Genomic DNA, 21437 nt, shown 5'->3' on the forward strand with positions numbered 1-21437 from the left:
TTTTTTTTAATGCATGATAATTTTTTAAAAATATATTTTATTGATTTTTTACAGAGAGGAAGGGAGAGGGATAGAAAGTTAGAAACATCGATGAGAGAGAGAAACATTGATCAGCTGCCTCCTGCACACCTCCTACTGCGGATGTGCCTGCAACCAAGGTACATGCCCTTGACCGGAATCGAACCTGGGACCCTTCAGTCCGCAGACCGACGCTCTATCCACTGAGCCAAACCGGTCAGGGCTGTTTTAATTTTTTTAAAATATATTGATTTCAGAGAGGGAGAGAGAGATAGAAACATTAAGAATGACAGTCATTGATCAGCTGTCTCCTGCATGCCCCCCACTGGGGATCGAGCCCGCCCGCAACCCGGGCATGTGCCCTTGACCGGAGTCCAACCTGGGACCCCTATCAGCAGACCGATGCTCTATCCACGGAGCCAAACTGGCCAGGGCTGAATGCTCCATTTGAAGAATCTCAGCCATTTTTTAAAAATATTAAAATGCTGAGCTAGAATATCGGAGGGCCTTTCTGGGGTGGGGGCCGGAGTCTCCTCTCCGGCTGCAGGCCTGTCCCCCACTTTAGAGGGCCCCCGCCGCCCTGGACTGGGCTCCCTCAGGAAGCAGAGGGGGCACAATACTTCAGTCCCTGCTCGGTCCTCCCTGGGGTCACTGAGCCCCACCCTGGTCCGTCCCACAGGGTCCCCTCTGATCTGGAGTCGGGACTCAAGGCTGTGTGGCCTTGGGGAAGTGATTCAGCCTCTCTGAGGCTAGTATGACTTCCTGGGCTGGTGGAAGATAAAAGATGTTGTGCAAGGCTCTTGGCAGAGGGCCCAGCAATGAGCTGAGAAGTTTGTTTACAAGTTTTGTGCCTGCGATTCAGCGCCGTGGGGCCACCGCGTTCTCTGAGGAGGGACACTTCCCGGTCATCTCTGAGCCTGTTTACTCCTTGAAAGGCATTCGGCCTTGAGGGCAAATTCCTTCCGTCTAGGCCAGGCCCACACTCAGGGCCCTGCATAGGCCGCTTCCTCTGCCAGGAGTCCCCTTCCTGCGGGGAACCCCTGGGAACCCTGCTGGCTCCTGGGGCCAAGGGTGCCCGTGGATGGCATGCCCTCTGCCCCCTGCCTGGGCAGACGGGCCAGTACGTTTCCTGCGGTGGCTCTGATGCCTTTATCAGGGAGATATTCACACCCGGGCCTGGCTGGGGTGGCTCAGTTGGTTGGGCGTCGCCCTGTGCACGGGAAGGTTGCCAGCTTGATGCCGGTCAGGGCACACGCCTGGGTTGTGGGTTCGATCCCCGGAGAGGAGTGTGCAGGAGGCTAGCCCATTGATGTTTCGCTATCAGATTGATGTCCTCTCTCTCTCCCTTCCTCTCTCCCTAAAAATCAATAAAGAAAATCTTTAAAAAATAAAAAAGCGCCCTGACCAGTTTGGCTCAGTGGCTAGAGAGTCGGCCTGCGGACTGAAGAGTCCCAGGTTCGATTCCGGTCAAGGGCATGTACCTTGGTTGGGGGCACATCCCCAGTAGGGGGTGTGCAGGAGGCAGCTGATGGATGTTTCTCTCTCATCGATGTTTCTAACTCTCTATCCCTCTCCCTTCCTCTCTGTAAAAAATCAATAAAATATATTTTTAAAAAAATAAAAAATAAATAAAAAATAAACAAGCAGTGGTTCTTAAAAACAACAGGGCAGCACGTCCTCACCCAAGCGCGGACGCTGAGCCTGCAGCGCCACCCAGGGGCGCCCGGAGTAACTGCACCACCGTCGGGCAGGCCATGCTCCCTGCTGCCCCTGGTGGTAGCCATGGGGAGTGCGCCCTCAGCACGTTGGTAGTTGCCTAGGAACTCGCTTCCAGGCGCCTGGGGAAGCCCCCCCCCCCCCCCCCCCCCCCCCGCAGATCCCGCCTTATGGCCTGGACCGGTCATCGGTCATCCCTGCCCTCCTCCCATTGTTCCCCATGTACAGCCCTGGGGACGGGCACCGCCCTCCTTGTGAGCGGAGCGCTCCCTTCTCTGAGGTTTCTTAGGCAGCCGCGGAGCAAGAACTGGGGGGGCATGTGCGGGGTTTGTGAAAGGGGGATCGAGGGTCCTGGGGGGAGCCTCTAAGGAACCCCGTGTCCCTGCACAGAGCCTTGGGCCCCGAAGAAACGCAAAACTACGGAGGGAAGCTGTGCCCCTGCGTCCTCTGTGGGCTGCCCCGAGCGGGTGGTGGCAAAGGAGTCACAGAACCGGTCCCTGGGTCCCTGCCCATCGAGTCCCGAGGGGCTGGTGGGGGTGACAAGCTCTGTGACGGACAGGTCCTGGCTCTCCCTGGTCTTCCCCGCAACCCCCCCCCCCCCCCCCCCCCCACACACACACACATGTCGGGGGGCACTGGGCTGCCCAGATCCTCTGGGCCTGTCACTAACTCTCCAGGACACTTGCTCCTAAATGCCTTCAACATTGCAGCATTCATGCCCTGCCAGTGTGGCTCGGTGGTTGAGCGCCAAGCCCTGAACCAGGAGGTCAGGGTTCGATCCTTGGTCGGGGCACATGCCTGGGTTGTGGGCTGGATCCTGGATCCCTGGTAGGGGGCGTGGAGGAGGCAGCCGATGGATGATTCTCTCATCATTGATGTTTCTAGCTCCCTCTCCTTCTCCCTTCCGCTATCTGAAATCAATTTAAAAAAATCAATTAACTAATTAAAAATAATTTTAAGAAGAAACATTCATAATGGCGGAGGACAAGCATGCTAGGGGCCACCTGCTCTGCTTATGTGCGGCCAGATCGGTTAGAAACAAGGCCCCTCCCCCAAAACATCAACGACAAAAAGAAACGAAGTCCCTGACCGGCCTCCCCTCCATGTCCTCATAGAGGGTTGCAAGGCCTCCGGGGCCCCCAGCTTCTCGATTCCTGTCCGGAGGGGCGGGCCTTGACGGGGGAGGTGCACCTGGGACAGCCGAGGGGCCTGGATTGGCCCAAGGCTCTGTCACCTGAGCATGGCCGGTCACTCGCAGCCCTTCTGTCCTGCCCCTTCTCAGAGGCCTCCTCTGAGTGTCCCGCTGGTGCCCGAGGAACTGGCCGGGCCACTGGCCGCCTCGGGGGCGCCAGGTCCACACGCAGCCCGGGCTGCTCTGCCAGCCCCTCCTCTGCGCCTGGCACCCTGCCCGGGCGCCCCCCCCCCCCACACACATGATGCCCTTTCATGGGGGTAGCCACCTCAGTTCACTGTGGGTGAGCTCTTGCCTCCTCCAGGCTCCACGCCGTCTGGCCAGCCCCTGGGCCTCCTGGGAGAGCTGACATTTGACGGGGTGAGGGGGTGAGTCTTGGGCTGGGAAACAGCCCTTCCCTTGTGGAAAGCGAAGGAGGAGGTCAGCCAAGCGCTGGGTCCCGGCCTCCGGAGGATGGCAGCTCCGCGTCGTGGGCTCCGTGGGAGCCTTGCGTGTTAAGGTGGCACAACTTCAACAGGGTTTGGGGGTCAGAAACCCACGATCCCACGTTCACCAAGAGCCTCAGGGAAGTACGGGGACAGCAGGGATGGGCGTCCCCAGCTTCTTGACCAAAGGGCAAGGCTGGGGAAAGAAGTCACAGGTCCACGTGCCCATCGACCCAAGCCAGAGCCACCCGGTGCCCTCCCAGCCGCAGCGTGTCCCTAGCCTGTCAGTCCCCCTGGATCCCTGGTTGAGACGACATCCCTGGAGCCGCAGCCCAGAGGGTCAAGGAGGGCAGAGGACTTGCCCCAAGCCACGCGGTGAGGCGGGGCGGTCCCTGCCCCCAGCTCAGGCTGCTTCTGCTCCTGGGTCCGACCTGAGCCCTGCGCCCACTGGGGGACCACACATGCCCTTCCCAGTCACCTGGCGGGCCCTGCCGGCTAGACTGAGGTCACAGGCCACGCAAGCGGGGGACGAGGGTCTACTGTGGAGACAGACGCGGGGCAGGCCAGGCCAGGTGGGGAACCCCTCGGTGGACGACCCTGGCTCTCTGGCCCTTCCCTGGCTTGTCCAGCTGGACTTGCCCCCGAGCCAGCCCAGAGGCAGGTGGTCGGGGAGCAGCGAGGGGGCCAGCGCGCTCGGGCTCTTCCCAGGCTCGGGCTTGCGTCCACCCGTAGGACCCCGTCTCCACGACGCTGCCCGAGCTGGTGAGCGAGGCGAGGCTGGGGCCGCCGATGGCAGCGGAGACGCTCTCTGCCCCCCGGGGATGGGTGTTGACCAGGAAGCGGGCAACGGAGGCGGCAGAAGCCAGCTGCCGAGGCTGTGGGCGCACAGCGGGTGGGTGAGCGGATGGGAATGACCTCAGGGCAGCGGTCTGCACCAGCCCCTCCTCGCTGCCCTCCAAACACCTTCCAGAGGCCTGGCTGGCTCGGGGGCTGGAGCTGGGTTTGCTGGGTGCCCAGGAGGAAGGTGGCCCGTTTATTTGAGTCCTTTGCCCGAAGCCGCTGGCCTGGAGCGCACGTCAGGGACGGGGGCAGCGGGTGGGGTCGGGGGCCACAGGGCAGGGCACAGAAGGGCTGCCAGCGCCCTTCCCCCACCCCCAGCATCAGCAGCATTGACGGAGCTCGTCAAGGAAGTGAGAATAAAATTATCTCTTTATTTCCAAAAAGTGTAGGGCGGGGGAGCAACAGGATAAAAACTAAGACCAGTTCCCTACGGATCCATCGGCCTCGGAGGGACAGCTCCTCCTCCTCCGGCCACGTTGCCACGGCAGCTGGGGGGGGCCTGTCGCACCGGATACTGGTCCCTCCAGGCTGGGGCTGGCCACGGCTCCCACGCTGGGCTTGTCCCTGCCCCGCAGATAAAAATTGGTTAGTGGGTTAGGTTTCCAAAGGCAGCGGCTCTGGGTCCCCCAGGGGGTGGGCTCCCCTCCCACCTCACTCTCCGTCCCTCAGCTCCTGGCCTCCAGCCCCGAACTCCTCCCACTCGCACGTCCACTCGGCCCTTACCAGGCCCTCCCAACCCCCCAGAGCTCCTCTGGCCACCTCCCATCACCTCCTGGGCTCCCCCCTCCTCTGCCCCACTGCCCTCCCTGCCCCCCAGTGGTGGCACCCAACAGTGACAGTCCCGCCACCGTGGCCCCGGGGAGTGAGCCTGGCTCAGCCCAAGGGCCGAGGGGCAGGTGGCCAGGGGCAGATTGTCACCACACCAGCCCCAGGGCCACCCCTTCCGAATGCATCCTGCAGCGAAGGTTAAACCAGCAGAAGATGCGAGCCAGGGAAGACAGAGCCCTTGGAGAGGGTTCGAATGCTCCAGAATCTAAGCTGGCCCAACTAGGACAAACATCAGGACGGGATGGGGGTGGGGCTGAGCCTACAGGCCCCTGAACTCTGTGGGGCTGCCCCCTGGGCCCAGGTCACAGGCTCTGGAGGAGGGAGGACGATGGAAGGGGGGAGGGAGGGAGGGGTCAGAGCCAGCCTCTCCCTAAAAAAGGCAGCCTGTGGGCCCCAGAGGGAGGAGCCCAGCCGCAGGGTCAGGGAGCCATCTCCCAGGCAGGAGGGAGGGCGGGCTGAGGCCAGGCTGCAGGGTCTGGGCAGCTGGGCCTCTGGTCAGCAGATGTGTGTAGGGGGGGGCGGGGGGTGAGTCAGGCCTGGGGCCACCTCTCTCTGCTCCTGGGGACTAACTGAGGGCGGCCTCGAGGGAGGGTGTTGAGGGCGCAGTGAAGGGAAAGAGGAGAGGAAACCGGGAGCAAGACCAAAAATGGGGGCTGTACCCCGGCCTCAGGGACACCCCTCAGAACATAACCCCACCCGCCCTTCGGCCGTCACCCACCTGCTCCCCCCCACGGCATCCGCGGGCTGTGGTGTCATTTGTGGAGGTAGGCGTCCAGCCACAGATCCCCGGACTTCTTCAGCGACCTGGGGAGAAATGGGGGGCAGTCAGGGCCAGGAGAGGACAGGGAGCCCGAGGGAGAGGGTGGGCGGGGGCGGCCTCTCTGGGGGTGCAGGCGCCTCCTCTCAGCTCTCAGGGCTGCAGCACAGGGCTCCCCGGGCCCCGAGGAAGAAAGGGAAGGCCTCCAGCCAGCCCCGAGAGAAGCCCGCTCGGCCCCTCTCCTCTGTGGGTGCACGGTCTCCCCCCTGGATGCCTCCCCCAGCCCCCGGCACCCACGCCCCCTCACCGGACGATGTCCTGCAAGGCCTTCAGCAGCGGCTTCTCCTGGTACTCGATGCCGTGCTTGGCGCACAGCGACCTCACCAGCGGGGCCACCTTGTGGAAGTTGTGCCGGGGCATCGTGGGGAAGAGGCTGCGGGAGGGGCCGAGGGTGAGCGGGCAGGGTCCAGGGAGGCCCCGCCTGCAGCTCTCCCCGCAGCTCTCCCTGCGCCCACCCAGGCGGCTGGCACGAGCAGCCCCACCGTGGGCGGCTGTGTGTGCTCTGGGGACTGGAAGTGAAGGCTAGGGACAGACACCAAGCTTTTCCGAAAAGGAAGTCAGCGGCCCGGCCGGCGTGGCTCAGGGGTTGAGCGTCGGCCTATGAACCAGGAGGTCACGGTTCCATTCCCGGTCAGGGCACGTGCCGGGTGGTGGGCTCAGTCCCCATAGGGGGCGTGCGGGAGGCAGCCGATCGATATTTCTTTCTCACCATTGACCTCTCTCTCTCCCTCCCTTACTCTCTCAAATCAATAAAAATCTATTTTTTTAAAAATTGAAATCAATAAAAATCTATTTTAAAAGTGAAAAATAAAAAGGAAATGAATGAACTGGGGGGGTGAGAGGAAAAGGAAGTGACGGGAGACGAGGACGGGGGGCAGCAGGGATGGGGGCCTTTGGGGGGAAGCCCCTGGCATCTCAGTTCCGGGCAAGCCACCCAACCTGGCTGGGCCTCAGTTTCCCTGTCAATAAAGTGGGAGGATGGCCCTGCCTGCCCCGTGGGGCTCAGGGACCAAGGGAGGCGCAGGTGTGAGCTCTGACTGGGAAGCTCCAGCCACACGAGGGGCACAGGGCGCCCCTCCCGGCCTCAGCGGGGCTGGCTGTGGAGGTGGGGGATCTCCCCAAGTGGGGGAGAGCGGGAGCCCCCAAACACTGCCCTCTGCCCAGATGGGGCTGGTGGCCGCTCCCTCCCCCCTTACCCACCAGCCCCGGCCCCGCCCGAGCCGCACTCACTGGTGCTCGATCTGGAAGTTGAGGTGCCCGCTGAACCAGTCGTTGAAGAAGGACTGCTCCACGTTGCAGGTGGCTGCCAGCTGTGGGAGAGGGGCGGGGGGCGGGGGTGAAAAACAAGGGGCTTTGTCTCCTTCCCACAAGGCCCAGCCTCACCCAGGTCTCGGGGCCGCCCCTCCATGTCACCCTGCTCTGCCCGGAGCCCCCTTCCCCGCCGAGTCCCCGCCCGTCCCTCCCGAGGAGCCCGCCACCCTTTCCCGCTGAGCCCCGCGCCCAGCAGCGGAAGGACAGTGGCAGCCCCTGGAGCCAGCACAGCCCTGGACGAAGGGCCCTGTGACCCCACCTGGCTGCTGAACCAGTCCCGGTAGGGCTCTCGGTCAATCTCCATGACGATGTGATTCATCTGCGTGACCCACACAAACCAGTGGCTCTCCAGGAACCTGGGGGGGAAGGGGGGCGGCGGGAGGAGCGGGTCGCTCAGCGCCTGCTCTCCTGGCCCGGCCACGGGGGGAACAGCTCCTCCCCCCACCCCAGGCGGCCCAGGCGGGCGGAGGGGGTGAGCTGAGGTGCCAGGACATGAGGCCCAGGGGTCCCTCTCGTCAAAGGGACCCCCAGTGTGGCCCGGGGAGGAGCCGGAAAGCCAGGCACCTGATGAAGTTGAGGAAGAGGATGGCTCCCAGGACGCCGTAGAAAGGGACGTAGGTGACGAAGTAGCGGGTGTAGTAGCTGATGGCCCAGGCCAGGTCCTGCCGAGAGAAGCACGATGAGACTCGGGGGGGGGCCAGTCCCCGGCACGGCGTCCCGACCCCAGGCAGGCACACGCGCCTCGGGCAACGGTGCCCAGGAGCTCCCACGGGCGTCTCAGAGGGTGGGCAAAGGACAGAGTCAGGGCCGGCCCCCGCCTCCCGTGCATCCACCTGCACCTGCACCACAGCAGCACGCAGTGGCCTTCCTAACACCGAGCACCATCTCTCCCGCCACCCTCCCCCCTGCCCAGAGGAGCCCAGTGTCAGGAGGGAGCAGGCACAGCCCCGGGGTCTACCGCCCAGACGCCCTCCGCACGCCCCGGCCCACGGCGCCCTTAACTCACCACCCAGTCTCTGCGGACGATCATGGTCTTGATGATCTGGTACTGGAAGTACATGGGGATGAGCAGCGGAGGCCCAACTGCGGGGAGAGCGGTGCAGAGGTGCTCAGGGCGTCCTGTCCCACCCGGGGCCGCCCCGCCCCTGTCCCGTCCGGCCCCCAGCCCGGCTGGAAGAGCAGGCGGGGCCTCGGCCAGCACACAGGCCTGCAGCTCACGCAGAGGCGGCCGGGAGCAGACAGTACCCCCACCCCCCACCCGGGATCCCGGAGCAAGGGCCCTGGAGGCCCAGGAGGCCCAGGAGGGATGGCTTCCGTGGGCCCCTTTCCTAACACTTTCGGAGTCCGCAAAGGGTGTGGGTGGGAGAAGAACAGAGGGTGAGGGGTGAGGGGTGAGGCTACGGCGCCCCACACTCACTCAGGAAGAAGTACTCGTGCTGGTGGTTATAGGGCAGGTATTTCAGCTTCTTCTTGCCGTACTGAGGAGAGAGAGAGACAGAGGAGAGAGAGACCGTGAGTGCCGACCCCTGCACCCGGGGGGCCCAGCCTCCTGTGCCCTTCCCCACCTGCTCTGCAGCCACCACTGTCCCTCCTGGCGCCAACCCCTCGGCTCCGTGCGGCCTCCTGGGCTCCCGCAGGGGCCCCCCCTCACACCCAGAAAGTGTGTCCATTTGCTCTCAGACGGTCACTAAGACCAGGGCTGAGGCTGGCCTCGGACGGGCCCCAGCCAGGGAGGTCTCAGAGGTGGGTGGAGGGGCCAGCACTTGGGGTGGAGGGGGACCCCGAGTGGCCATTCAGGGAGGGGAGAATGCAGCTGCCCAGGGGTCTTCGAGGCCTATGGGCCACACAACAGGCTCAGTCCCCAGTGGGGGGGCGTGGAGGCAGCCGATCAGGGATTCTCTCTGTGATGTTTCTCTCTCTGGCTCCCTCTCCCTTCCTCTGTAAAATCAATAAAAATACATTCACACACACACACACACACACACACACACACACACACACACACACACGGAAGCTGGAGGGATCCAACAAACACATTTCCCTTAATGTCCACTAGGCGGTGGCCCAGAGCCCTGGCTTAGAGCAGACGCAGGGGGTTGGATGGTGGCGCTCCTTTTTCCAGCTGTAACCTTGAGCTGGTTACTCCATCTCTCGGCCTCAGTTGTTCCATCTATAAAATGGGTTTGTTGAGCACTCCCGCCTCAGGGCTAAGCAAGGCTGAAATGATGACCTGCATGCAGCACCCAGCTCAGGGCCGGCCCTGGGCTTGCTCCGAGGACGCGCCCCCCTCCCCACTGGGCCCCCGCACCTCCTCTCCTCCAGGACAGCCCTCACCCCACAGGGAGAGGGGACACAAGGGTGCTTTCACCCAGGGAGGCAACTGGTGGTCCCCCGTGTCCAGACCCCAGGAAGGAGACGGTGGCGCACGAGGCTCGCTCTGCCGCATTCCCAGGCGGAGGCTGACCGGGGACTCGGGCCAGGGGGCTCAGGGAGGGGCGCACTGCCCGCGGGTGGCCTGGCTTCCAGGAGTTCCGCCGCCCTCTGCCCGGCCGCTGGCCCTCCTGCGCTCAGCTCCTCCGCGGACCACAAGGCCGGGCTCGGATGCCAGGGGCGTGTACAGGGTACTTTTTAGCGTTGGAACAAAATGTTTGAGGAAGGACAAGGGCCCTCCTTGTCCGTCCCGGGTGGGGGAGGGGAGCTGCCACAAAAGTCCAGCACCAGCCTCTGGGAACCTGCAAACTCCCACAGAGAGAATGGGCGATAGCGCCCCCCCCCCCCCATGCCCGGGCATACGCAGATCAGCAAGACCCCAAACCCAGCCTACGGCCCCGCCAGGAGGGCCCCGGTCATTCCCAGGGAGGACTGGCCTCTCGGCCTGCTCCCCCGGGGCTGCCCGACCCAGGAAGCGCGGGTCGGTGGGGGGCGGGGGGTGTCCCAGGCGGGTGGAGAAGCAGGGTCTGGGCAGAGAGGCAGAAACGCAGTGCCCGCGACAATGGCCTTGAAGACCTGGCCCAGAACCAGGATGTTCCATTGTGTTCTGGAAGTTCAAAGGTCATCAGCCCAAAGCAAAATCAGCCGTGTGAAGCCACGAGAAAGGAGGGGGCTACATTTTCACTACTTTCTCTCTTTAAAAAAAAAAATACAATATTTGTATTGATCTCAGAGAGGAAGGGAGAAGAGAGAGCTAGAAATATCAGTGATGAGAGAGAATCATGGATCGGCTGCCTCCTGCATGCCCCCTACTGGGGATCGAGCCCACAACCTGGGCATGTGCCCTTGACCCGGACCCCCCCCCCCCCTCAGTCCATAGGCTGACGCTCTATCCACTGAGCCACACCAGCGAGGGCCAAAGGTGTAGGTAGAGTCTTTCTAGAAGAGGGAAGGCGGCCACTCCAGTGAGTTACTAGGTGCCAAGTCACCCAGACGGGGTCCTCGCAAGGACAGGCAGCCCGGCCCGGCCTGGCCCGGCCTGGCCCAGCGCCGGGGCTCAGGAGCGCCCCCTGTGCCGCAGGGACGGGCCGAGAAGTGCCACCCACTGGGGGAGCCGGGGAGAGAGTTGCAGGTAGGACTCCAACTCGGCCCAAACCCACTGGGCAGAAGTGAAACTTCCAGAAGTGAAAGTATAAGCCCCTGAAAGTAGTGAGTCTGAGGCACAGTCTACGCATAAAAGAAACGAAAGGACCTCGGGGGGGGGGGGGGTGCTTGCTACATAAGCCACAACAATCCCCCGGAAGTCATAACATGAAGACCGAAAGGCAGGAAGGCCCTGCCGACACGCTGCCTGCGGGCGGCCCTTTGAGCGCCTGGCCCGGCGGCTGGGTTATGGCGCGTGGAGATAAGGGGCCGGGGCTGGGTCTCACACACCAGCTTTCCCTGAGCTGGGGATCAGCTTGAGCCCTGGAATGCTTCCTCCCGCGCACGGAGGGCAGGGCCCCCTCCCCGGGGGAACGAGCCCGGAAATGCTCTTCCCGGCGGGTGGGGGGTGGGGGCGCAGCTAACCAACACCAACTGTGACAGGGAGCCGTGTCCACTGTGTGCACGAAGCCCTGCCACAGGGCTCCAGCGGCGAGAATTCGGGGCGCCCAGGAGACGGTCCCCTCGAACAGCAGGTCTGGCTGAATATTCCCCTAGGAATTCCTCCCCATCCCCACTCAGGCCAAACACTCCTCGTCCACACCACCCCTTGTTCACTGCCCCCCCCCCCCCGATCCACACTGTGCCTCTGTCCACACCGCCCCTTAGTCCACACCGCCCCCCTGTTCACCACCCCCGTCCACACCGCCCCTGTCCACAATGCCCCCCCATCCACACTGTGCCTCTGTCCACACCGCCCCTTAGTCCACACTGCCCCCCTGTTCACCACCACCCCAGTCCACACCGCCCCCCATCCACACACCCCTGTCCACACACACACACACACACACACACACACACACACACACACCTGTCCATGCTGCCCTGCAACACCACCCCCCCTCCACACACACCGCCCGTCGGTCCTACCTCAACGGGCTGCCACTCGCCCAGCACGAACACATGCAGCATGTTCACGTCCGGGTCCTTGTGGAAGATGTTGGGCTTGGCATGATGCTGGAAGTGGCGATGGTTCCACCAGTTGGCGGAGGCACCCTGTGGGGGGAGGGCTGTGTGTCAGGGAGACAGCTGGCAGGGACGGATTCCCAAACCCAAGGAGATAGCGCCTATCAAATCAGCCCACGCTCCCTGGCAAGGCCAGCCGGGGTTTCTCACTGGCCGCTGCTGGGCCGCCTCCCGGTCTGTAGGGCACGAGAGCGCCCGGCCTCCTGGGTCACCCAGCTCTGCTCCTCGGTCAGCTGCGCACTGGGCTGCGTGCTGTCCCCTTGTCTGCAGACCCCTCTCCTACCCCGGCGCATCGCGAAGGCTCACGGCCAAGGACTCCTCCTCGTAACATGAGGGTGAATGGGGACGCCTCGGGGAGGAGGACACATTTCACAGCGGGCGGACAGGCGGTGCCAAGCTGTGCTTTGTTTCCCCGGAAGAAGGAGGAAGAGCTCGCTGTGTTCAACGGCTCAGATTGCTCCTTCTCATCAAGAGAAACGGTTTCTCTGCCGGCCCCACAGCACAGGGGCTGCTCAGATACGGACCGTCCAGTTGCTGAGTCACAGACCAAGAGGTGAGGGTCTGTCTTCAGGACTAGCGAGGGCTGTGGCTCCAAGGAGATAGGGAGTCGGGCTCGGGAGGGCAGAGGGGAGCCTCACAGCTGGGGGCCTGGTCCCGGGGGAGGGGGGAGCCTCACAGCTGGGGCCTGGTCCCGGGGGAGGGGGGAGCCTCACAGCTGGGGCCTGGTCTCGGAGCAGCAGCGCTCCACCCACTGCGCACGGAGGGGCCGCCCCATTACCTTCAAGTGGCCGATGATGAACTTGTGGACGATGTGGTTCCACGTGGACCTCTTGTGGACAGAGAGGTGGCCGTAGTCGTGCTGCAGCCAGCCGGCCTGGGCCTGCGGGGAGAGGCCGCAGGTGCTGTCCCAGCAGGCACACGCGGGCCTCCGCGGGCCGGGGCCAGGCCTCCAGAGCTGGGGGGGGCGGCGGGAAGGGGGGGGGCCTCCAGCGACAGGGGCGGGGGTCACGCCTCACCTGCGAGGTAGCAAGGACAAAGGCCGAGATGATGGTCGGGATCCAGCCGTTGCCGAAGTAGAAGACAGTGAACCAGGCGATGGTCTCCATGGCGATGATGTGGGCCAGGTGGAGGAGGAAGAACAGGTGGTTGGTCTTGAACAGGTTCATGTCCTCGGCCGTCTTCCTCAGGGCCCGGAAGTCCTCGGTGATCTGGGACTGCGGAGCGGGGGCGGGGGGAGGTCAGTGCACCTGCCGTCCCAGCCACACCCTCGCCACGCGCCGGCCTGGCCCAGGCCCAGCCCCGGGGGCTGTGGTTCGTCCCCCGCCAGTTAAGGGGCAGAGAAAGGAGTCAACACAAAAGCTTGCGCGTGCACACCCTGCTCAGAGCAGCAGCGTTCACCACAGGCAGAAGGCGGAGGGATGGCTGAACAGAACGAGCCCCTCCCTCCAACAGAATGTTCTCCAGCCTCGAAAAGGAAGGGGCCCAGCCGGGCGGCTCAGTGGTTGTGCCTTGACCTGTGAGCCAGGAGGTCACCGTTCAACTCCTGGTCGGGGCACGTGCACCCCCAGTGGGGGGCGTGCTGGAGGGGCCGAGCCATGACCCTCTCTCATCACGGGTGCTCCTATCTCCCTCTCCCTCTCCCTCCCTCTCTGGAATCAGTAAACACTTTTTAAAAAGGAAGGGAATTCTCATGGGCTCAGTGCGATCCAGCCAGACGCAAACGGACACACACTGGACAGAAGGGAGGGCGGGGGGGGGGCGGGGCGGGGGGGATGCTGGTGCTGGGCGAACACAGTGCGCAGGCTCCGAACCCCTGAACTGCACCCGGGAATGGTGACCAGGGTGCACTCTTTCTTCTGTCTGCTTGGCCCGCCCCCGACTTGTCCCTGGTACCCTGCTGGGCCTTGAGGAGGTGGAGGTGGGGGAGACACATGACCAATCCCTGCCCCCCAGGGCTGGGAGGGAGGCAGGAGAGGACCGGTGGGTGAGGGGTGATGGAGGCAGAGCCCGGACGGCTCCGAGGAAGTGTGGGCATCCTGGGAGGCAGGGCAGGGCAGGAGGGGAGGCAGGGAGAGCAGGTGCAGAGGTGTCCACAGGGACTCGCCCAGGGTCCTGGGGAAGGCAGACAGGGGGCCGTGGGCCAGATCTGGGCGCCTGGGAGGCAAGTGAAGAATCGGAAGAGTATCTGGGGCGACCACTTAGGCAGCAGTGACAGGGGGAAGGGCGGGAGCTAGAGCAGCAGGTCAGGAAGGGGGCCTGTGGGACCAGCTCAGCTGCAGAGGGCGGAGGTAGCCCCCTCATTGGCCTCAAGGAGAGGAGGCGCAGGCATGGAGGTCAGCGGAGGTGGGGCTGACCTAGGAGGACACACGGACAGGAGGGGACCACCCTCTGCCCAGCCCGGGCTCACTGCCCGCAGGTCGAAGGCTGGGAATGCCTCCACGTGGGGGGCTGGGCGGGGGAGAGGCTCCTGCACCCCAAGGGCTGGGCGGTGGCTCCCCCTGGGCCGGCACAAGGCTTCCCTGCCCCACACCAGCACCCTCCACCTGGGGTGGGGTCCCCGTCTCCCCAAACCCCCCTCCTTCCCTGGTCTGTCTGACTCACGTTCTTGCCGCGGTCCTGGCTGGGCTCCTCGGGCTCCAGCTCACCGATCAGCAGGGGCTTCAAGAACTTGCGCACAAAATTAAGGTCAGGGTGGAAGGCGCGGAAGGCATCCTGGTGAACAAGAGGTGAGTGGTGAGTGGGAACCCCAGCCTCAGCCTGCACCCCTACCCGGGAGGGCAGGACTCACCAGCAACCCCGTGTGCCCCCCACGAACTGGCCCCAAAAGCGCCCTCAGGCCTCATCCAGGGCACATCCCTCCGCGCCCGGCACCCCCACGGTGCCACCTGGGCCTCTGCCCGGAGGAGGGGCTGCTGAGCTCCCCAAGGATGTCCCCCTGGGCAGGGCCCCCAGGCCCCCCCCCCATGGGCTGAGTGTGAAGTCCCAGTGGTAACCACAGTCACCCGCATGGCACCAACCCTGTGGCACTGCCGGGGCAGGAACAAGTCCAGTGACACCAGGAGAAACAATCGGGGAAATCAAGGCAGAGAGAAAAAAAGTGAGAGACAGTGTCTGTGTGGGTGGTAGTGGTGGTGGGTGTCTAGATTAAGAGACTCAAAAAGATACAAACACTGCAATGCTTGCCCTGGCCTGGCAGCTCAAGTGACACATAGAAGCACCAACAAATGCATCAATAAGTGGAACAACAAACTGATGTTTCTCTCAAACCTATATAATAAAAGGCTAATAAGCAAATCCACCGAATGGCAGAATGACAGGTTGCTATGACGTGCACTGACCACCAGGGGACAGACGCTCAATGCAGGAGCTGCCCCCTAGTGGTCAGTGCCCTCCCACAGGGGGCGCACCGCTCAGCCAGAAGCTGGTCTCATGGCTGGTGAGCACAGGAGCGGTGGTGGGGGCCTCTCCCACCTCTGTGGCGACACTAAGGATGTCCGACTGACGGCTTAGGCCCGCTCCCCATGATCTTTGCAACCATGGTAAAACAAAGACTTATATTTTTGATATTTTATATTTAAATGCCATTTAACAAAGAAAAATCAACCTGGCCCAGGAATTCACACCGAGGTGTTCTCTACTGTGACTGCCCCCCCCCCCCCCCCGCCCCGTCAAAAGGAGGTCCGAAAGCCACCCGCTTTCAACCTGTGGCCTGACCCCTTCTCTCCCTTTCTGGGTCTAAGAAGGGAAAGGGCAGGAACTGGCTGGACAAGGGGGTGGAAGGAGCTGGCATAAGAGACAGAGAATTCCCATTCCAGTCCCAGCTGGAGGGGAAGGAGGGAGAGAAGAAGGGAGGGAGGGAGGGAGGGGGACAGAGAGGGAGGACTCAGTGATGGCAGGTCCTGGGTTTAGGCCCAGGGGCCAGGAAATCAAACCCAAAACCTTGGTGCATCGGGGTGACTCTAACGGAGCTACCGGCTGAGTTATGACCAGGGCTTGAGCCGTGTTTAACCTGACGGCAATGAGCAATCAGGGTTGCGAACAGGGCTGACCCCCGGGCTCTGATGAGGATGAGAGAGGTAACAGGTGGGAATGTGATGTGTGAGCTGTAACAATGAAGCAGCTTTTACCCTGAGAGGCCACGGGTTCTACCTCCCGCAGGAGGCAGGAGGCAGGAGGCCCGAGGCCCCGATGGCGGGCCGGCCGGCCTTCTCTGAGTCACATTTCCCGGGAAGCGGAGGTCTCTTCTTGGGAAGCGGGGAAATGCCCCATGGAGAACCTGACCGTCCCCAAAGGGCTTCCCTGACCTTCAGCCTCCCGAGACCTAACAGTGCATCGGGGGCTGCAGGGGTGCGGCCTGTCTGCAGGTCAGTCCCTCCCCAAACTCGCATGGCCCATAACACCGCTCCCCAAAACTCTGGGGCAGCAGTCAGCCCACGCCCCAAGGGACAAAGCACCTGCCCAACAGCTTAAAAACAAAACCCCCGGGTCCCAAGCGGTTCCTAGCCTCTCTCTCCAAGTCCCCTTCCCAGACTTCCCAGGGGGGCGGGAGAGAATGAATGACTATCCAGTTGGTCACTTCACACATTCACCTCTATCCCCAGTGCGTACGTTTCACAGTTCATGCCCTGCAAGTCCGATCGGAGAAGGAAGGAGGCTCCTGGGGTAGGGACTGTGCCAGCCCAGAGCGCAGGGCATTCCTGGCGGGATTTGGAACACAGGGCCATTGAGTTGAACGCCCCGGAGTAACCTCGAGGCCGCTGGACCTGTTGCCAAGCCCGCCTGGAGCTGCTGAGTCCGCGGCTCCCCGCGCCTCCCCCCGGCCGTCAGACTGCAGCCGCTCTCCTTTCCGCCAAGTCCCCACCCTCGCCCCCAAGAAGGCCGATCCCGGGCGAGCTGGGTCCTGGGAGTCTGAGGCGGGAGCAGGAACTCCGGGCCGTCTCTCCGCGGCGGCCGTGGCCTCTCCTCGCACCAGACTCCAGGCAGCAGCTCTGCAGACCCAGCCGGCGGAGCCTTCCTTCCCCGGCCGGCGGGGCGGGAGAGTGAGGCCCGCTCCCGGGTCCTACACCTGGCTCCTTCCCGCAGCGCCCGGGCCGGCCATCTTCCACGCCGGGGCGCCAGAGCTCTAGGGCCCGAGCGCCCTCTTTGGGGCGTCCCTGGTTCGGCGAACCCCGCGGAAGAAGCGGCCGCGTGGGTGCCAGGGCGCCGGGTAGATCCTGCAGGAGCCTGCACGCTCCGGGCTCCCCCTCGGCCCTGCCGCCCTCCCTGGGTCCCAGTCCGACCCCCCAGCAGGGGGCCCCTCTGTCCCGCGGGACGAAGATTCCGAGCAGGAGGCGAGCGCCATAGACACTCTTTCCCTCCGGGGCGCCCCAAGCTCCGTGCAGCAGCGGAGGGTTGGCGCCCTGGGAGCCGTGGTCCCCGACTCCCGCCTTCAGCAGAAAGAGGGGGCGGGAGGGCCCCAGACCGGTACCGTGGCGTCTTCCCCGGCGTAGTGCCCGATGACCCGGTGGCCCCCCGGGTGCCGGCTGGACCAGTTGGTGATGTTGTAGACCTTGCGGTCGATGACGAGCCACTTGTCGGTCCGCAGGTTGTGCTTCTGAATCTCCTCCCAGCGGAAGGTGGGCATCGGCGCCTCGCGATCGAGGGCTCCCTCGCCCTGGTTCGCCCCCTTCCCCATGGTGCTCGCAGTCAGGAATGCCGAGCGCACAGCGTCCTCCAGCGCCGTCTGCCCGAGACTGCTTCTCAGCCCTCCACGCCTCCGGCTTTTGTCTTCGCCTCCTCTTCCTCCCCTCCCCCTGCCCCTCCCGCTGCCCCTCCCCCTCCCCTCCTCCTCCCACCGCGCCCCTCCCCCCACTTCCTCGACGTTGCTGGAGCGCGCTGCCCAGGGTCCCTCGGAAGATCCCCGGTGCCCCGAGCCGTCCCCTCCTCCGCTCGCCAGCCCGCGCTGGACTTTTGCCACCAGTTAGAACTCGGTGCTCAGGGCCTTGCCGCCTCCCCCGCCCGCCCCCGGGGTCCCCCCCGGCCCCGGGCTCCGCATCCTCCCGCGCCCCCCGCCGCCCGGTTTCCACAGCGATCAGCAGAGCGCCTGCACCAATCCGCGCGCCGCGCCCCGCCTGCCATTGGCCCGGAGGATCTTTCGAAGGCCAGCGGGCTGGAGCGGTCCGGCTCCCCCGCCCGCCCCGCCGGGGCCGGCCCTGCAGCGGGCGGCAACGTGTCCAACCTCCTCCCTCCCCTGCCCTCGCCGCCCGGGGCGCCGGAGGAGACACCAGAGGGGACCCGTGGGTGAGCGGAAGACGCCGCCAGGCTCGGGCGCTCGGGGGCGCGCGTGAGCGCACACACAGGCCCAACAACGGTTTGCACCTGATGCTGCACAAAGATGGCTCGGTCCTGGGAGGGGGGAGGGGGGCGGGGGGCGAGCGGGCTGGTGGCGCCGGGGACTGGCTTGGCCCGGGGACTCCCCTGCCCAGCGCGCTGGAATGGAGTCTCCAATCACCTGAGCTTTCCTGCAGCCTCCGGGGACTCGTGCCGGACCCTGAACCCCGGATCCTGAACCCGATCGCGGAACCTGTGCTCAGCCTCCGTGTGCTGAGCGCCGCGGGGCAGCGGGACGCGGCCATGAACAGGGCAGGCTCCTTGTTCTGGACGCGGAAGCTCACAGCCCATTCGGGAGACGGACTTGGAAGCTCACGGGCCCACACACGGCTCACTGGGTAGCGCTGTGGTCCAGGCGCCCGGAAGTAAAGATGGGGGCGTTGAAAGGTGGAGGGCCAGGCCCCAGCCAGATGGCGCTGCTTAGCTCAGTGCCCCCCCCCCACCCCCCACCCCCCCCCCCCCCCCCAAAGGGCTGGCAGGAGCCCAGGACCCAGAAGGCTGGCTGAGGACGAGGGGGAAGTCTGGGTGAATGGAGGAAGGGGTGTGTGTGTAAGGCCTTGGGAGCCGGGGGTTAATGAGGGGCCCTCCGATTTCAGTGGGATGGTTTCCAGGTCCCTGGGAGGTGTCACACGCTCCTGTCAGCTCCTCACTTCAGCCCTGGGGGTGACCAGGCCCCTCTTGTTATGTGCAAACACAGAGGGGCTGGCCTGGGGAAGATGATGTGGCCAAATACAGGAGGGGCCCCCTGGGCTGGGTCCAGACATCACTCACATGCCCGGCATTCCTAAGGCCCTCGCTCAGTGGACAGAAGCCACTGCACAGCCTTGGCTGGGTTGCACCCTGGTGCAGGGTTAGCAGGGAAGCTCACTCGGGCCCAGGGGTGGGGCCGGGGCAGTAGGGGCCACTCGGACCCTGTCAGGCCATTCCCGCAGGGGCTGCGTCCTCTACGGCACCGCCATGTCATGCTGGTGTCCGCCTGAGGGGCCTTCCTTCAGCCCCAAACTCCAGGCAGGAAGACAACAAGGCCTCTCGCTCACAAGATGAGAAGATGATGCGAGTGCTAGAGACACTGACTTCTATGCCTCTTAAAGGTTTACTGAAACAGGAACCAAGATGGCGATTTTTTCAGGAGGAGGATTAGCACAACATAACTTTTTGTTTGTTTGTTTGTTTGTTTTACACAACACATAACTTTAATGAAAAATAAAAGCCAAAGGCCGTGGAGCTCAGAGAAAACTATGCAATCTGGAAGGGAGACTCAGGGCGCCCAGCGGCGTGGCTCCGTGGTTGAGCGTCAACCTGTGAACCAGGCCACATGCCCGGGTTGTGGGCTCTCTCATCATTGATGTTTCTATCTCTCCGTCTTCCTTCCTCTCCGAAATCAATAAAAATATATATTTTTAAAAATGAAAGGGAGACTCAGGGAATAGCTCATGGAGGGGGCTCGCAGGGAACGCGAGGACGGGGTGTGTGAGAAGGCACCAGGCCCTGAAAGGCAGCCAGGGTGTTTGGGGTGGACAAGAAGTATGAACCGGCAGGGTGAGGGGTTCCCAGCAGATCCTAGCAACGTACTACCCAGAGTAGGCCCTGAAAAACAATGGCTGAAGACACGAATGAATGAATGAATGAATGAAAAGACAGTGAGGAATGGCTCGGATGGGGGTTCTGAGAGACCGTGAGCAGGGTACAAGTTGGGAAAAGGCTTGCGTGCTTTGGTAGGGATGGAGGACTTCTATTGAAAAGGTTAGGGCATTTCTTATCTCCATTCCAGGGAGTAAAGATTATGTAGCTTAAGCGTGATTGTTTGTAGTTAAAGTGACTAACTACTCGCCTGGCACTTAGTTAAGGGGTTGTATCCCCTCCCTAACCTCAGGGAAAAATCCCCACCTGGGGAAACAACCTTTCTCAGAGAGGTGACCTTGGTTAAAACACATAGCGCCAAGAAGGGGAGCAAACATATTAAGAACAATATGCTATACATGCCAGGTCCCTTGAAACATATGCTGTGCAGATGTTTCTTTCCTGCAGCGACTGTGTCAAGCAGCAAGGATGGACCGGCTTCCGGCAGGACGTAGGGCAGAGACCCCAGGGACACCAGGATCAGTTCAGGGGCCACTGCAGCACTCGGGCGAGAGAGGAAGGGGGGCCTGAACTACCAGAGAACTGAAGGCTGGAGCCCACAGCAGACCCTACTGCCTCGCCCCAGCTGCTCTCTTCCTACTCTATTATTTATTGCTCTCACTGCCTGGATGGACCGATAAGACTGTTCCCGTGGAGGAAAGCCCATACTCTCCAGCTGTCCCCAGTCACTGAGGAAAAGGGGTGATCTCAGAGAGAGATGAGGTTCGCCCGGCTGCCTCCTGCCGCACAGAATCCCTCCCCACGGCCTCCAGTGGTACCAAGGACTGCAGCTTCCGGGGAACTTGCCAGGAATTCGTTAACATCACTGTACTTTATCAGAATCAAAGAGGCCAGCCTGCGTGGCTTGAAGCCCACGTCCTCTCAGCCAAGTGGGTGAAAGGCCGGGCAGAGTGGACAGTCGGGCCTGGCGGAGGGCAGCCCATGCCTCCAGTCCCTGAAGAGCCGGCGAGGGGCTTCCCACCCTTCCCTCACCGGCAGCCTCTGATGACTGCTGGGAGGTGGGCAGGGTCAGGACAGGTCAACAGAGGAAGAGAAAGTGAAAGCGAAAGGCACCCAAAGAGGGAATATGACGGGGACACAGCCCCGCACAGGCAGGACCAGCTGGCCGGTGCAGACCGCCCTGCCTTTCCCTGCTGGATAGATGCTGGGGTCTGACCCCAGCGGGTCCAGGGGTCCCCAAAGGTGTGGACGGAGTCGGCGAAGAAGGAATGACACGGAGACAGCCTTAAGTTGATCAGCAGCCTAGTCAGGACCTCTAGCCAGGATCTCCAGCCAAAGTTCTGGTCGGAGTTCTGGTTAGGAACTGATGAGGATCTGATGATTATTGTCTTGTTACATCCGTATTTATACCAGCCGATTTTAATCCTGTCAATTTCTATTACAAAGGTTAGGGCGTTTCTTATCTCCATTCCAGGGAGTAAAGATTATGTAGCTTAACTACCCGCCTGGCACTTAATTAAGGGGTTGTATCCCCTCCCTAACCTCAGGGAAAGATCCCCACCTGGGGAAACAACCTTTCTCGGAGAGGTGACCTTGGTTAAAACACATGGCGCTAAGAAGAGCAAACATATTAAGAACAATATGCTATATATGCCAGGTCCCTTGAAACATATGCTGTGCAGATGTTTCTTTCCTGCAGTGACTGTGTCAAGCAGCAAGGATGGACCGGCTTCCGGCAGAT

The 21437-nt window shown here is 62.9% G+C and overlaps 1 protein-coding gene across 1 annotated transcript; it reads right to left on the bottom strand.

Annotated features, from left to right (window-relative positions):
- Positions 1–4542: 4542 nt before the first annotated feature.
- Positions 4543–17525, bottom strand: FADS2 (fatty acid desaturase 2). The gene is made up of 13 exons (XM_070427201.1): positions 17214–17525; positions 14348–14458; positions 12763–12960; positions 12525–12626; positions 11651–11776; positions 8565–8625; positions 8154–8230; positions 7712–7809; positions 7407–7503; positions 7067–7146; positions 6084–6209; positions 5738–5823; positions 4543–4755 (listed from the first exon to the last, which is right to left on the bottom strand). Exons 1-12 carry the CDS (start codon positions 17418–17420, stop codon positions 5772–5774), a joined length of 1335 nt encoding a protein of 444 aa, XP_070283302.1. The 5' UTR covers positions 17421–17525; the 3' UTR covers positions 4543–4755; positions 5738–5771.
- Between the last annotated feature and the right edge of the window lie 3912 nt (positions 17526–21437).

Source organism: Myotis yumanensis, unplaced genomic scaffold (assembly GCF_028538775.1).
Source record: "Myotis yumanensis isolate MYYU_CA2020_CCGP unplaced genomic scaffold, mMyoYum1.0.hap1 SCAF_10, whole genome shotgun sequence".
NCBI lineage: Eukaryota > Metazoa > Chordata > Mammalia > Chiroptera > Vespertilionidae > Myotis > Myotis yumanensis.